Source organism: Colletotrichum scovillei (genome assembly GCF_011075155.1).
Source record: "Colletotrichum scovillei strain TJNH1 chromosome Unknown Contig00007, whole genome shotgun sequence".
NCBI classification, from domain to species: domain Eukaryota; kingdom Fungi; phylum Ascomycota; class Sordariomycetes; order Glomerellales; family Glomerellaceae; genus Colletotrichum; species Colletotrichum scovillei.
In genome coordinates, this window is record NW_023336265.1 from 457,323 (window position 1) to 472,924 (window position 15,602).

Genomic DNA, 15,602 nt, shown 5'->3' on the forward strand with positions numbered 1-15,602 from the left:
TGTACGGACATGGCGTTGCAGTTGCTCGGGCACCGGAGGTCGATGTTGTGTCCGGGCAAAGGGTGGGGCTTGCCCTCTTCCGGAATAGCGCCGGGTGCTCGGGTATCTCGCAGCAATCTCCGGCTTACCTAAGGGTCTCCACCAGGCAATCCAGCTGAAGGAGCTTGGGCCACTTTTGACTCCTCGCAGGCGCGGGCCACGCGGAGACCAGCGCCGATGGGTCCCCTTCGGTCCCGGGCGGGTAACGTAGCTGACCGCAGTCCCCGCTCCCTCTGATGTTCGTCTTACAACCATTCAGTTTCCTTTGTGGTCTCAACACGAGAAGGCACGAGAGGCCCAAGTTAAGCAAAGAGCCTCAATTCTTAGCACCGAACTGACCAAGTCGACAGTCATGTTGTTCGTCTCATAGGCTGGACGTCCCCGCATGTGACTTTTGCATACTCTCTGTCATACCACCTCGATTGTTTTGTACGAATTGTGATCCGGATCGTCCGTCTCTAAGCTCTTGCCTGCTCGTTCCTGGCCATCTACACTGCCCGCATACAGGATACGGCACTTCAACCTATCCCGGGACCGTCTTGTACACCATCACGTCGATAGCGTCTCGGTCAATAATACAGCTTCCTCCTCCGATCCTGGCAAGAGGTTCGGCGGCAGCATCTGGAAGTGCTTCTTCATTGGATATCACCCTTTAGACTCACATGCTGCATCCCGTCAACGTTTCGCCTGCAAACGTCACCCCTCGGATCCGAGTTGGGAACAAGCCAGCCGACGAACCACGTCTGCAAGGTGGCTGACTGTCGCGTCGTCGTTGCATCTCAAGAGAGAGGCATCCACATAATACTGAACCATGTCGTCGGGAGAAGCCCAGCTCCCACCCCCACCGAGGGCAGTTCCTCCACCCGCACCCGAACCCGACCCCATGGCAGCGATGAAGCTTACCAGGGGGACCTCGTGTGTGCTGTGCCAGCAACGAAAAGTCCGCTGCGACAAGAACAAGCCGTGTGCCAACTGCGTCAAGGCCAGGGTAGAGTGTCGAGTAATACCACCACAGCCGCCAAGAAGGCGCAAGAAACGTCTTCAGGAACGCGATCTCGTCGACCGCCTCAAAAAGTACGAATCCCTCTTGGCGGAGAATGGCGTCAAGTTCGACCCCATCGCCGCCGAGCTCAAGGCCGGCGATAGGAACTCGACACACCTTGACGATGACCACATGCTCGACGAGGATGCCGACCTCGCGAACGACTTTGAGGGGCTAAAGACCTCGCCCGAGGGGAGCACATCCCCTTCCGTGGCAGGGAGTCGGAGATCACAATCCGATAAGTGCGTAGGCCCACTCCATTACACTTGATCGTCAGCTAACTCAATCCCAACTAGGCCATTTAGCAAATGGTTTCCCTTTCACAAAGAGGTGTGTTCTCTTACCTTGCTTTGCCATCCGCACATCTAGTATCTAACTTGGATTCAGTTTCGAGCTAGCGAGGAGCTGTTGCGAGACTCGTCAGAAGACGAGGTTGACGGCTCAACCATCCATCACGCCTTTGACAAGATGTACGACAACCAGGACGGCTTTCCATTCATCGTGGGAAGCCGAAACGCCTCCGTGACGCATCTCCACCCATCACCTATCCAAATCTTTCAACTGTGGCAAATCTACATTAACAACGTCAACCCCTTACTCAAAATAACGCATGTGCCAACGGTACAGGGCCTCATCATCGAGGCCAGCGCCAACCTCGAAAAGATCCCAAAGAGCGTCGAGACGCTCATGTTTGCCATTTACCTCATGGCAGTCACCTCCATGGAAGACGTGGACGTGGCAAAGATGTTCAACGAGCCAAAGCCTACCGTCCTGTCCAGGTTCCACACCGCGCTTCAGCAAGCCTTGGTCAACGCGGGCTTCATGCGGACCAGTGATACGATGGTCCTCCAGGCCTATATGCTCTACTTGGTACGTCATCATAAATGATTCGAGAAGCACGCTAACAAGCTAGATCGCCGTTCGCATGTTTGTCGACCCGCGGCAAATATTCTGTCTCGTCGGTATCGCCGTGAGGATAGCCCAACGGATGGGCCTCCACCGCGACGCCGCCGCCTTCGGCCTATCGCCGTACGAAGTCGAGCAACGCCGGCGGCTGTGGTGGACCATTGTAGGCTACGACCGCCGGATAGGAGAGATGACGGGGTCGACCGTGACGGCACTGTCCACCGCCGCCGACTGCAAGCTGCCCCTCAACATCAACGACACAGACCTCCACGTCAACGGCAAGGACGCCCCGACCCCGCACCAGGGCGTGACGGAGATGCTCTTCGTCCTCATCCGGACAGAGCTGGCCATGGCCATCAGCAGCGACACCTTGCGCGACGGCCAACGCCACGGAGACAAGGATAAGGACGCCGGTGGCGGCGGAGGCACCGGCACCAGTACCGGCCCCCAAGCACCGCCGCGTCCCATCTCAACGGTGCGCATGGCCGGCCAGGACCAAGTCTACACCCTCGACGGCTTCTTCGCGCACATTGAAGGCACGTACCTCAAATGGTGCGACCCCAAGATCCCACTACACTTCTTCACTCTCACCATGACGCGGCAATCGCTCTGCAAGATGCGCGTCATCTCGTTCCTCGTGCGCATGGGCAACGGCGAGGCGACGACGCTGGCGGAGCACGAGCGCGACACGCTCTTCCTCGAGGCCGTCCAGATGATCGAGTACGACAACGTCGTCCAGGCCGCCGACAGCCTAGGGGGATACAAGTGGTACACGTACCTCCACTTCCCGTTCCCCGCGTACATGTTCTTGGTGACGGAGCTGCGGCACAGGTTGACGGGCACCATGGTCGAGCGCGCGTGGGACGCCATCGCCGAGAACCACGAGCGGAGGGGTCTGATGAGCACGCTGCACAGTCCCATGCACATTGCGTTTGGCAACCTATTCATCAAGGCGTGGGACGCGCACGCGGCTGGGCAGGAGCAGATTGGGAAGAAGCCGATGCAGGAGCCCATGTGGATCACGAGGCTTCGGCAGCGCGCGGAGAAGATGGGGAAGAAGCAGCACGGGGGCGGGAGTGGGGGCGGACGCCGGCCCGGGCCGGAGATGGGCATGGGCGGGCCCAGCGTCGGTGTTCCACCGGGCGGCGGTGTCTCGCAGCAGGCGGGTGGTGTGGGTCGGGCGGCGCCGGTGAACAACAGCGCGTCGCAGCTCCCGATGCAACAGATTCCGCAAAACATGATGATGACGCCGCCGTCCGTGACGGCGGGCACGCCGGTGATGAACCCGCCCCCGTCCGAGGCCGACGTCATCGATATGGATTGGAGCTACCTGATGCAAGGATACGACATGGACACGTACGGGGCCTTTGGAGGCGGTTTCGGGGGGTTTCCCATGGGCGGGAACGGCATGGTTGGCGGTGGACCCGGCATGATGGGCAACGCGGACGGTAACAACATGTTTGGAAATTAGGGGGTCTATCTAAGTATCTGGGGTCTTTCTACCTGGACCTTAAACCATCTTTATTACGATGTAATGAATTCAAACGTGCCAGCGAACAGCACTTGTACTTTTTTAGCAGCCATTCGTCTTTCCAACCCACGCATCGTCCGTGACCACCTTTTGCGTAGAGTTGCACGCCGGCACCGTGAGCGTGTGGTTCCTCTCCTCGTAGAGGAAGCCGCAGCTCTGTTTTCGCACGTAGACGTAGCTGACGTTGGACCCGCCGGGGAGCTCGACGTCGACGCTCCAGAGCGGGCGCTCGGCGGTGTACCCGGACGCCGACATGGGCTGCCCGTTGTCGACGTTCCACGCGCCGAGCTCGGCAATGTTGCCCAGGAGAGAGAGACCCTCGCCGTAGTAGGTGGTGGCGTTGACGAGGAAGGTGACGGGCACGGTGCAGGAGCCCGTGACGTCGGGCGCGCCGGCGGCGGTGGCGGGAACGTAGACGCCGGTCGTGGTCGAGGCGGCGCAGGTGGCGGGAACCTCTGACGCGATCTCAGGCACCCAGCTGGGCGGGTACTGGCCGGCGCGGCGCTCGGCCATGGTGATGAAGGCGGCGTAGGACCAGGTGAGGTCGCGGGCCGAGGTCGGGGACCCGGTGGTCTTGTTGAACTGCTCGGCGAGGGCGCCGTCGGCGGGTGTGTACTTTTGCGCGACCTCGACAAAGGAGTCGGCGTAGGCGTTGACGGCCTTGACGATGCCGGCGTAGTCGAGGGTGGTGTTGCTGTTCTTCTGGTAGGTCGTCTCCCTGGCGGTCGGGTAGAGTTCCTTGAAGAAGGGGAAGGAGGTCGTGTCGACCTTGATCTGGCCGTGGGCGTTCCACTGCGCCACTGCGTCGTAGAGGAACTCGGCGGCGCCGAGAGTGATGAGGTACCTAGTAAGTTAGCTTCAATGTTTTGATGGTCTATCATCGCAAAACTCACCAAGGGTTGCCGTTGTAGTACGTGTCCTCGATGTACCGACCGAGAGCAACACCTTGACCCTGCGGGATGCCCTCGTTGACGGGGTACAGCGTGCCGTTGCGGAAGGAGTCGACCCAGACCTTGAAGTTGCTCAGAGCCTTGCTGTGGCACGGCTGGATGGATGGGTCCTCGCAGCTCGCGGCCACGTCAAAGACGGCAATCGAGCCGAGCATGACGTTGGCGTCCTTGCCGGAGCGCTTCGTCTGCGTGTTGACGTTGGCGACGTAGTAGCCGTCCGCGGCATTCCAGTACGTCTGGAGAAAGCAGAGGACGTCCGGGGCCAGCTCACATCCCGTGCACTTTACGGCGAGCGACTCGGCCAGCGCAGCTCCCTCGACGAGGGCGCGGTACTGGTTCTGGGTGGTGAAGAAGCTGGAGCCGTTGACCTCCTCCCACAGATCGAAGCCAGTTGAGTTCCTATCATTGTGAGCTGCCTGCAAATCCATGAGAAACCAGCTTGCTTACCAGTACTGGGCGGTATACGACAGATCGTTGGAGATGATGGGCCAGATGATATCCTTGGCCTTGGCTTGCTGCCCGTTGTCGACGAGCCAGCGGGAGTAGGTGATGAGCGTGATGGCTCTCAACGCCGGGCCGTCTCTCTGCGGGCGACCCCATTCGCCGTTGAAGCGCGAGCCGTCAACCAGGTACTTTGCCTCGCCGAGGCCACGACCAGACGGGAGAAATGATCCGGAAGGGTTGCCGACGGTCTGCAGAACGGCCTGGGACTTGTAGTAGTCCTCAATATGGACCTGGAGCTCGTCGTGTCCGAGGATGAACTCGTCGACAATCATCTTCATGGTCAAAGCGGCATCGCGAGTCCACGTGAAAAAGTCTGGCAAAGTCAGGAAGAGAATCACATGGTGTAGTGAACACACTTACAGTCGGGGTCGGCCTTGGACGGGCTGGCAACGACGATGCCGGCGCTTGCGCCTGCAACCGAAGCGCCGTCGGGTCCGATGTTGCTCAGAACACCATTGAGCGCAATGGTTCTTTGACTTGAAATGAAGTCGTCGAGATCGGCAGCGGCAACGCGTGCAACGTTGGCAGTGAGGCCAACGGCACAGAGTAGTGTCTTTGTTAGACTCATGGTGATCGTGCCGTTACTTCCTCAGTCTCTGAAGTGTTCGGTGAAGTGCGAGACTAGAGCATTTCGGGTCGACGATGGGATGGGAAACTCTTATATCCCAAACATAGCCCCCGAGACATAGTCGTATAGCAAAGTGCGGGCCTAGCTGGGCAGTGGGCACAGAACAACAATAGTAGCTCTCGAAGCTTATTACTGGCATCATCGTGCTGCAGACCCCTGCGTGTTCATCCCAAATCGAACGCGGACAGGGATGGCGTCTCTTGGGTAGCATTGGGGATAGGGGATCGTCGTGGATCCGTCATTTCGTTCTAGAAGTCTAATGCCCTGAGTTGCTTTGGCAGAGTTTCTCAAGCAAGTGCGAGCGAAAGCCAATTCGCTTTCTTCGACGGGAGTAATTAATCAGCTTTCGGACATTCTTACTGCCTTATTGCTGTGAAGTGAGTTATGATTCTGTAAAGTGTCAAGTACGAAGAGAAGAACAACGTCGCGGGCCGATTGTCGTGCAGCACGCGGACTATCGGGCTCGCTTAGACTGGTCGACCATGGGGAAATAAGTCCGCTCCCCAGGTCTAGCTGCGTTGGGAAGCCACAGGATGGCAATAGTGCGGGGAGCGACCAACCTCAACAACCTCTTCTAACCATTGGTGTCTCTGTAACTTGATCACATTCACAACCTCATCACCAGACTTTTTGAGACGGCTTCCAGGTGACTCGTTTGACTGAACGCATTGTGTGCGTGAATGATGGAGGACCACACACGGGAATATCTCAGCCCTCCTGAACTCGCCCTGCATGACTCGGATGGCCGGAGTTCGCGGACACTCGCTTTCGGGATTTCCCTTCATAGACGATCAACGCCCTCCGATCACTAGGGCGTCTTCATCTCCTGTGCGTCTTGGCCTGGTTAACTCGGCCATGTCCGCACACGTAATTCAACGAAGAAAGTCTGTATTGTCAACCTGCCTCTGCCATATATGCCAATCTATAAGCCAATTAGTTGGCTCACCACTGTACGCAGAGTTTCCGTTCCCTGCAAACCCTTCGTCTGTCGACGGCCGACGCGCTTCTAAGTCCGAGTTTTGAGCTGACTAGCCAAGCTTCTGAACTCTCACCCAGAGGTCGGACTGGATGAATATGCCGGCCGAGAATGAACTCCACGACTTGGCGGGGTCGACCAGGGCAAAGTCAAACCGGCGAAGAAGCTATACGCGGCATTAGACTCTTGCTTTGAAATTAGGAAGTTCTCGCCGCAACTTACCTCCACAAAAACCTTGTTCAACTCCATGAGAGCAACCGTCTTGCCGAGACACTGCCACTTTCCGTACTTGAAGACGAGTTCCCACTGCGCCGTCATCGCCTTTAGCTCGTCCTCGCCGGCCTCGAGCCACCGTTCCGGCCGGAACACGTCGGCGTCCGGGCCGTACACTGCCTTGGAGCGTAGCACGCCAAACGCCGTCCAGCCAATGTCGGTGCCTTCGGGGATGCTCATGCCGTGCATGAAGTCGCCGCCCGCGGGCACCGTCGTTGACATGAGACCGGTAACGGGAGGGAACACCCGCAAACCTTCTTTGATGACCGCCTGCAGGTACTGAAGGCCGCCCGCCTCGCGGTTGGTCACAGGAGATGAAATTGTGCCCGCGTTGGCCGCCTCTCGCACCTCCTTGGCAAGCTTGGAGTAGCATGAGGGGGATGTCATCAGATAGAGCATGGTCGTTCGAATGGCGGTCGCTGTGGTGTCGGAACCGGCCATGATCTGGACTAATGTCTCGCCTTCGGCCTCCTCTCGAGTTAGTCCGTGTGCGAGGAACGATCCAAGCATGTCTCGCCGCTTGGCCGTCTTGTCCGACATGAGCCTCTCCGCCACGACCTTTTTGGCAACACTGATAATGTTAGTTTCTTACAGCCAGAAAGAAAAGGGCTACCCACGCGATGAACTTGCCGAACCCCACGCGGTCATGCTCCGACGGCATGGCTTGACGGAACAGGGGCGACTGCAGCAGTTTGGCCAGGTGCGGGAATACTGAGAGCGTCATCATGACGGGCATGCTCTGCTCGGTCATGTGGATGTACTGATGAACGTCGGCATCTTGCTCGATATATCCGAAGTGGTAGCCAAATGCAAGGGAGGTGATGATATCCAGCGTGAGGTATTGAACCTTTTGGCAAAGGTCCATCGGGCGAAAGGCACCAGTGGTAGACACGTATCGCTCCTCGATGAGTCTGATAAAGGCCTGTATCTGACCGTCGATGGTGGTTTCGAAACCTTCATTCTCCTTACCCGAATACTGGGACCAGTGTGAGTTTGGGAAGACACAGACGTCAGTGCGGACTTACGCCAATGGCCATCTTGGCGCGCAGCTCGTTGTGCTCGTGGTCATCTCTCATGGAGATGAGGTTGTCCCTCGTGGGGTCGAAGCGAACAGCCTCGTAGAAGGCGCCCTTGCGGTATGGCGAGCGAACCGCCCACATGCGACGAAGGATTTCCGAGTCATTGGTTACCAAGTCGTTGGGTCCGATGCGGACGACCGGGCCTAAAGCAAAGTTCCCTGTCAGCAGCCTGTCGAAACAAACAGGCCGTTTGTCGTTGATGTTGCCTGGCTGGGCAGCATGTGTGTCTGAGACCCTTTTTGGCCCCCGGAACAAACCACCCAGCCGGGCGAGCTGATGGTGTTTCTGGGATGAGAGTTTTGAACTCACCATAGTCATCACAGGCTCGCTTGAGAGCGAGATGCATCTGCCCACCCAGTGTGTTACGTAGCATCCACCACTTGCTCAAGGCGGCACCTGGTGGTCCGGGGATGTGTCTGAGACGGTTCCATGAACGGTAGCTCAAGGATCCCAGATATATGAAAAGGGCCGTAAGGAACATCAGAAGCGGGTTCCAGATGTGGCCCGAGAGCTCCTCGATGGCCGCCATGGTGTCTCGGGTTGTTGAAGGTGATGGGGTAGTTTCGAGGGTTGAGTTGGTGAGTGAGTTTGTAAGATGAGAAAAGTGAGAGAATGCTGATGAGAGTGAGTCTATGGAGTAAACTTGAGGAGGGAAGGAAGGTTTGGCTGGGCAGTTGACACTCGGCGACCTCTACGGAGGGCAATAGCGTAGAAGTATGCGTAGACGGCAGGCGGCGGGCGACGAGAGCGCCTTCTTCCTTTGTCTGATTCAGTGTACACCACCCACAGACCACAGGGAAGGAGCTTCTCGCAGCAATGGGATGAAAGAGCAAGCAGAACGCAGCAAGCAGCAAGCAACTCGTAAAGGGAAGCTGCGAATTTGGCAGCCGGGGTGAAGAAAGACACCGCACCTCCGTCCATTCTCCGACTTCATCACCCATTGAATATGAAGAGGGTGGCTAATGGAAGGTGTCCCCCAAGCACCTGCATCGGGCAAAATGGATCATGGCTTTTCTCATTCACCAATATCACCACGTCTCGTAGCCCAATCCTCCACCCTAGTCTCTTTACCTCTTTTCCCACCCGCTCCGTCCGTCGGGCATCCTGCTCTTCTTCAATCATTCTGGCAAAGAAATAGAAATGTGAGCCGTCATATGCAGCGTCCCGTTCCACCCGCATGACATCGGGCTCCGGCTAGAGGCTACTATATGACAGGCATCTCGGTGAAGCAGACAGATGGTATCTCGACAACCTCGCCCAAGCACGCGAAAAAGGCTATTCACCATAGTCCCATGTCTTCAACCCGACTCGTCTATATGACTTGACATCAAATTGTGATAAGTACTATGCCACTCAAGACTCAGGTAGATGAGCAGCAATACTGAAGCTAAACCCCATCCTGCAGCTCTTGTCCGACAACCATGTATACGGGTGGTCACAGTCGATGTGAGATTCCCCATGGGCCGTTATCCTGTTTGCTACCCGTGGTGCCCCTCCCGAGCCGGATTGCAGTCACTCTAGTTTGGTTACACCGATGCTCAAAGACAGCACTCAGTCCCGGGAACACCCTCGTCGTGGTGGTGATCGACTTTTCTTCCATTTCCCTAGTTCTCCACGCCGCACATCACCAGCATCAAGCTAGCAACTTGGACAGTTGATGGCGGCCACAAACCCGGCCGTATTTGCCTGTCCACCCGATGTTCTGCATGATTGTATGCAGGCATCCGGCCCTCGGCGAGACGGCCGATGACACGATGCCACGCTTCCCGACTTTCAAAACGCCGCAACGTCGGCCACAACCAAGTCTGCTTCCTCCTGTGGAAGGTATCGTGTCTTGACTGGGCACTGACAGCTCGCTCGGTGGACGCTCCAAGCAGACAAACTCCGGCTGTGGCTGACGCGTGCATACGGTTTGTGTAAGGCACCGTTCACGCCAACACACACAGTGTTGTTACTGCCGCTACTGTATGTTTGTGCCCATGATGGCCGAAGCCACCTGCGGATAGCGCCAAGCACCTGAAAAGGTGTTGGATCAGGCTTTGCTGTTGGAACAAGGTGCAGCAGCAGCTTGCTCTCCGGTCTGGCGAGGCTCCCGAGAGGGAATTCAACTAATCTCACGCATCGTTTACTGCTGACCATGATGCGCTGCGTGCTTAGTTGGGCCAACTAGAATTTGTTGACAGCACGACGCCTTTGGTGACACGGAGCCGAAGGCTCGAATGACAAGGAAGCCGCTTGTTTGTGTCGCCTCGTCAGAATTACACCATCCGAACGATTCCCCTCGCTGGCACGGGTGTCGTCCGTTACCCTTTTCAACGGGCGTTTGGCAGCGGCAAGGGAATATCAAGCTGATACGCCTTGATAGTCTTCCGTCTCTGATGGGATGATTCCTAATTCTGGAGTTTTCCCTTTGTTTACTAGAACTGCGAAACAGATCTCGACAACAAACCATCGACATGACCGAAAGAGTGCCTGATGCGATGCATCAGATAGACATCGCTTTCCCGCACGGGACAAACGTTGACCTGGAACCAGATGAGGTCAGCACTCGGGAAAGGGGTCTGTGAGTGTTGGGATCTCGAGGGCATCTTACTAAGGTCTATCCCAGGACATTGACGACGCCGAGATGCAAAGCCTTGGAGGCAGTGATGTAGACTCCGCACTGGGAGAAGTAGGTAATTTGGGGAGCGTACAGACAAAAACAACGCTTAAACAGACGGTAGCCCGAGGCATGGCCATCCTCGACAGCATCACTCCGATCAAGCATTGTACGGGCACGCGAGGAGAACGGAAGAATCTATCACGGATACAAGGACGGGAAATATGTCTTGCCCACTGACCAGGTATGTAAGTACATGTCAGATGAGCTGCATCTAACGCGTTCCCGTGTCTAGGAAGAACTCGATCGACAAGGTACACTTCTCCTCCGACATGGCTTGACAAACTTCTAACTGTTCGCAGCTTTTCAATATCAGCTCTGCCAGTTGACCTTTGAAAACAGGCTCAACTTTGCCCCGGTCCACCATCCTCACAGAGTCCTAGACGTCGGCTGCGGCATAGGGCTGTGGGCCATAGACTTTGGCGAGTGGCCTCTCTTTAATATGACACATTCGCTGACTCTACTCAGGCGAGGCACACCCAGAAGCCGAAGTTGTCGGCGTAGATCTCTCGCCCGTCCAGCCTGGCTTGTGAGTTTGAAGAAGAAAATACGCCTGATCAGATCTGACCCTCCCAGTACACCGCCAAACGTGCACTACGAAATCGACGACCTCGAGGAGGAGTGGAGCTTTTCTAGAAAGTTTGACTATGTTCACTGTATGATGATGACGGGCGCGTTTAGGGATTGGCAAAACTTCCACCAACAAGCCTTTGAGTAGGTCATCTCCCCCCGTAGGCGCCCATCAGCTAACATAGTCTCGAGCAACTTAAACCCCGGGGGCTGGTTTGAGATCCAGGATATCGACTTCCCCATGAGGTGTGACGATGGAACAATCCCGCCAGACTGCGACCTCGGCAGATGGAACGAGCTCATGATGGAGGCCGGCCAAAGGTCGGGCTTCCTCCTGGATACCTGCGGCAGGGCGGCCGAGATGATGGCGAGCGTCGGATTCGTCGATATTGTGCGGATCCAGTTCAAGTGGCCAATCAACCAGTGGCCGCGCGACGTCAAGCACAAGACCCTGGGCGTCTGGACAGAAGCCAACTTTAGTGTCGGGCTCGAGTCCATGACATTGGCCCTCTTCACCCGCTTCATGGGTTGGAGGAAAGAAGAGGTCTGGGACTTTAGCGCGAATGTCATTGCGGAGTGGCGTGATGTACGTAGGCATGGGTATTTTGACGTGTATGTAACTTATGGAAGAAAACCGTAAACGACCCGGGGGGCAAACACGTAAATGGATCTGAGGCCGGAGTGTTTCTCGCTTGAATGAAAGACGGGCGTGGGCCACGTTACAACGTTGTTTGCCGTCGATTGGCGCCAAGCCAGCCTTGCGAACGATTGCAAACGACTGCGAACGAACTGCTTGCTCTCTCTGTCGACTGCCGACTGACGATGGGCATTCCTGTCGCCAGGCGAATGGTGGCTTGACCAGGAAGCGTGCCGACACGAATGCTGTCAGACGTGCGCGTGCCCGCACTCCCAGCAAGTCGAATCACGCCGTACGATGCATGCCGTGTCACCAACGTCAACCCACCAGCCAAAGGACATTAGCAAGCGTACCGAAACGCCGCAGCCTCGCCGTCGCCTGTCGCGGCTGCGTGACCTGCGCGGGCGGGCCGGGGGATATTGTATGGCTGGCTGGATACCGTCAAACACATCTCATCCAAGAGTGCAAAGGCTGCAGCGTCCTGCCTCAGGTGGGCGGCTTCTGGGCCCAGACGGAGATCCACGGAAGATATCCATGTATGCGTGTGTCGTGGAACGCCTTTCGGATGTCCTGTTCCATGGTGTCGGCTTCCTGCTTGGTCAGCCCGAGCTGCGCCCACTTGACGAGCACGGCGCGGACGAGCTGCCACAGCACGTCCTTGCTGAGGAACAGGCCGATCTCGCGCTGCTGGCGGTCCTTGGCCCAGGGCCCGATGGGCAGCTTGAAGAAGCGATAGCGGATGTTGACGAAGCCGGCCTCGCGCAGGATGTCGGGCAGGACGTTGGGGAACTCGAGGTCCCAGCCGTAGTGCGTCTTGAAGGTGCTGATGAACCTGTCCATGAACTTGGCGGGCGCGTAGTCTGGGGGCAGAGTGTTGTCGTCGCACCCGATTTTGACGCCGGCATCTTCGAACTCGATCCAGCCGCCTGGTCTGAGGTTTCTACGGACGTCAGAGACTTATTTCAGAAACTTGATTAAGGGGCGGAGATGTTGGATTCAGCGGTTAGAGACAAGGGGTCTTACTGGTACGCCGAGTGGATGACCTTGACTGGCTGTCGAAGCGTCACACAGACGGAGCGCATGTGGACAAAGTCCAAGTTGGCGTACAGCGGCGACCAGGTCTCTTCAATGTCGTCGATTCTCCAGTCGACGTTCTGCGGCGCATAGCAGTTCTGGATAGGCGATATGTCGACGCCGATGACGTGTGCACTAGGGAACTTGTCCGCGACTTTATGAATCAGATTTATAGAGTTCCAAGCGGCGTGATTAACAATGGCTTACTGTCAACGGCCCAGAGACCGGTGCCGGTGCCGATGTCCATGATCTTTTGCGGGTGGTCACCGATTGGTGCCAGGTAGTCGTTCTCATCAAGGAGGCGTTTTACAAGCTGATGCTTCATCTCTTCGCGAAACTGTTCCGTCTCATCATTCGGAAGAGGGTAGATGCCTTGCAGAAAGGACTGATAGCGTCTAACAGTATGTCAACTTAGCCTCGGCGTTCTCCCAAGAGGATGTGCCAAGAAGACATCATCTACGCACCTTCCACCCTCGTGTGAGTGCTTCATCACACGGGAAGCGAGCGAGGTGAAGCCCGAAGAGGCGAGGGATTCTCCATAGTCTGATCCTCCGTAGTCTGACCCCTCAAAGTCTTCGTCTTCGTCCAACGTGTTTGGCGGAGCAGGCTCTATGGGCTCGCTGCTGGACATGTTCATGATGGCCGGGTTGGAGACGGTTTTCGAGGGCCGTCAGACTAGGGGTGTGGTTATGGCAACACCGCTCGCGTGAGACGGTTCACCGCGTCTGAGGTGGCCCTTTGGTGGTGAGATGGGGTAAGTGTGATTTCTAAAGTATCGGTGAGTATCCGGTATGAGCCAACAACACCACGGTCTGAGGAAGCCTGCTGGATTCTGTGGTGGCGCATTTCTGAGCGAAGCTACCGAACCAACGTACAATGGTCGAGCAAGACAAGCCTGAGAACGGTCACAGCATTGTCAGTCTTGCAGATGACTCGTTCGGCAAGCCCAGCTGGCTGCACGCACCAGACGAACAACGCGTACGTGGGATTTAGAGAAGAGAGTAATGGGCGGGCGGAAAAGGGTTGGGAGAAAACTAGAGTTGAGGAACTTGAGAGACGAACAGTACCTGGTACTAGGAATCGGAATTCGTACCAACTGGATGGTAAGCCAATCACCAAGCAACGGCTCCCCCTCTCTGCAGCTGTTGGTGTACCAAATGTGCCCAGAAGGGTGGCACAGCGGTTGAACCGGTGCCAACAGGCTGGAGCGGTGTGAACGTCCGTTTGGTTCCAAGGCCACGGCGAGCTAGAAACAGCGCCGCATGCGGTGCCGGCAGCGGTGCGGAGGTACACGATAGAAGGCCGTTGGAGACTGGGCCGATCCAACGGCGAGCTTATAGACGTTTGTGTGGGCAGGCAAGGGCGCGAGTGAGGCAAGGTAGCGGCTATGTATGATGTTGAGCGGTGTCTATACCATCATCGGCCGAGCGGCGTCATTAAGGGCCCGGGGGCGATGAGCTCTGTGGAAGCGATTCTTTCAAGTCCACTGTGATGGGCGAGCAGCAGCAGAAGCAGGGGATCGAAGCTTTGCCGTTTCGAGGAGGTCGCGCATGAGCAGCCTGCAGAGTGTGTTTCGGTCTCTCAGCGATGGCGGTCACCACATACACAGTAGTGCACAGCGCGCGTCGGTGCGAGCAGTGATGTGATGCGGGGTGCTCAGGTGGGATGTGGCGTGTATTCGGACAGTGACGAGCTGGGGTTATCTACTGATGAACATCTCAAGCAGATAAAGCGGTTCCCAAGGGTAGGATACCGATAGCCCACGATGCTAACGTGTAGCACTGGAGGGCGCCATTGAAAGCTACTTCGGACGACAACTCCGTTACCGCCGTGGTCCAATTCGTAGACGGCCAGCCAAGGTTCACGGATATGTAATGCGGAGTACCTGTCCGTAGTGAGGTACTTTGAAGAGCAATGGAAGGGACGCTGATCAACCAATGTCGGCTGGAAAATGGGTAGACTAGCCGACCAAGTGGAGAAGGTAAGGTATGGGGCGCCCCGTTGGACTCGTGTGTGCTCGCTTTATTGGAGACCTTGATCGAAAGGTCAAGAACAACAAGCCATGAAGCTTTGAGATTTGAGAACAGAGTGACACTTTCAAATGATACTTGATAAGGTAGGCAAGGTACCTAGAGGTGGAAATGGAGGTGAGAACCTTCATGTCCTCGTCGGCGTTAGGACGGACGACTGAAAGTGGGGCGGGGTTGTCCCGGCGTCCCGCAATCGGTTGATCCGTGCACTCGGCCGACGGCACGGTCCACTTCTTCCCGTGGTTTTAACAGGTTCCCAGGCCAGCACGTCGCAAACAGCTGGTAGCGTACCTAAACGCGTCGCTAAAGTCTGGCAGACCGCGTCCAGCGCGTCACTCTCACTTTTGCACTCAATCACTCGATTCTGACTCGGGCCTGGGCCACCACCACCACCACCACCACCACCACCACACCAAATCTTTACCACTTTACCTCACCCTACCTCACCTTACGCTCCCATGAGGCAGAATACTTACTGTTTGTTACCCACCGTCGATTCTTCTGCACTTTGATATACCCCACGCTAGAGAGCCGTCCCATTCATCCTCTGAGCCTCAAACCTACGCATCTCACGGCTTGCAGTCTTTCACCTTTTTGCTTGCTCTCGAGTACTCCCCGCGACCGTTCACCCGCCGTCGGTCCCATTGCACCCGCCACAGAGCCCCTCCCAACCGCGTCTACACAAGAGAGAAAACAACCATTTT

The 15,602-nt window shown here is 56.7% G+C and overlaps 5 protein-coding genes across 5 annotated transcripts; 2 read left to right on the forward strand and 3 right to left on the reverse strand.

The window, feature by feature from the left end:
* The first annotated feature begins 304 nt into the window (after positions 1 to 304).
* Positions 305 to 3,568, forward strand: HER10_EVM0003398 (fungal specific transcription factor domain-containing protein). Its single transcript, XM_035473075.1, has 4 exons — positions 305 to 1,323; positions 1,378 to 1,411; positions 1,469 to 1,951; positions 1,995 to 3,568. The coding sequence occupies exons 1-4, from the start codon at positions 851 to 853 to the stop codon at positions 3,456 to 3,458; spliced, it is 2,454 nt and encodes an 817-aa protein (XP_035331350.1). The 5' UTR covers positions 305 to 850; the 3' UTR covers positions 3,459 to 3,568.
* On the reverse strand, positions 3,561 to 5,540 carry HER10_EVM0004581 (glycosyl hydrolase family 15; the record flags this gene model as incomplete). The annotated part of the gene is made up of 4 exons (XM_035474217.1): positions 3,561 to 4,362; positions 4,412 to 4,867; positions 4,916 to 5,285; positions 5,333 to 5,540. The coding sequence occupies 4 exons, from the start codon at positions 5,538 to 5,540 to the stop codon at positions 3,561 to 3,563; spliced, it is 1,836 nt and encodes a 611-aa protein (XP_035331420.1).
* A 1,088-nt stretch (positions 5,541 to 6,628) lies between these two features.
* On the reverse strand, positions 6,629 to 8,457 carry HER10_EVM0003639 (cytochrome P450; the record flags this gene model as incomplete). The annotated part of the gene is made up of 5 exons (XM_035473306.1): positions 6,629 to 6,742; positions 6,799 to 7,420; positions 7,467 to 7,825; positions 7,875 to 8,071; positions 8,238 to 8,457. 5 exons carry the CDS (start codon positions 8,455 to 8,457, stop codon positions 6,629 to 6,631), a joined length of 1,512 nt encoding a protein of 503 aa, XP_035331365.1.
* Positions 8,458 to 10,384: 1,927 nt separating this feature from the next.
* HER10_EVM0003188 (methyltransferase) lies at positions 10,385 to 11,797 on the forward strand (the record flags this gene model as incomplete). Its single annotated transcript, XM_035472872.1, has 8 exons — positions 10,385 to 10,468; positions 10,537 to 10,599; positions 10,652 to 10,771; positions 10,823 to 10,841; positions 10,890 to 11,009; positions 11,056 to 11,116; positions 11,164 to 11,301; positions 11,350 to 11,797. The coding sequence occupies 8 exons, from the start codon at positions 10,385 to 10,387 to the stop codon at positions 11,795 to 11,797; spliced, it is 1,053 nt and encodes a 350-aa protein (XP_035331332.1).
* On the reverse strand, positions 10,719 to 13,635 carry HER10_EVM0006049 (methyltransferase domain-containing protein). Its single transcript, XM_035475646.1, has 3 exons — positions 13,076 to 13,635; positions 12,818 to 13,022; positions 10,719 to 12,734 (listed from the first exon to the last, which is right to left on the reverse strand). The coding sequence occupies exons 1-3, from the start codon at positions 13,191 to 13,193 to the stop codon at positions 12,281 to 12,283; spliced, it is 777 nt and encodes a 258-aa protein (XP_035331509.1). The 5' UTR covers positions 13,194 to 13,635; the 3' UTR covers positions 10,719 to 12,280.
* Positions 13,636 to 15,602: the final 1,967 nt, after the last annotated feature.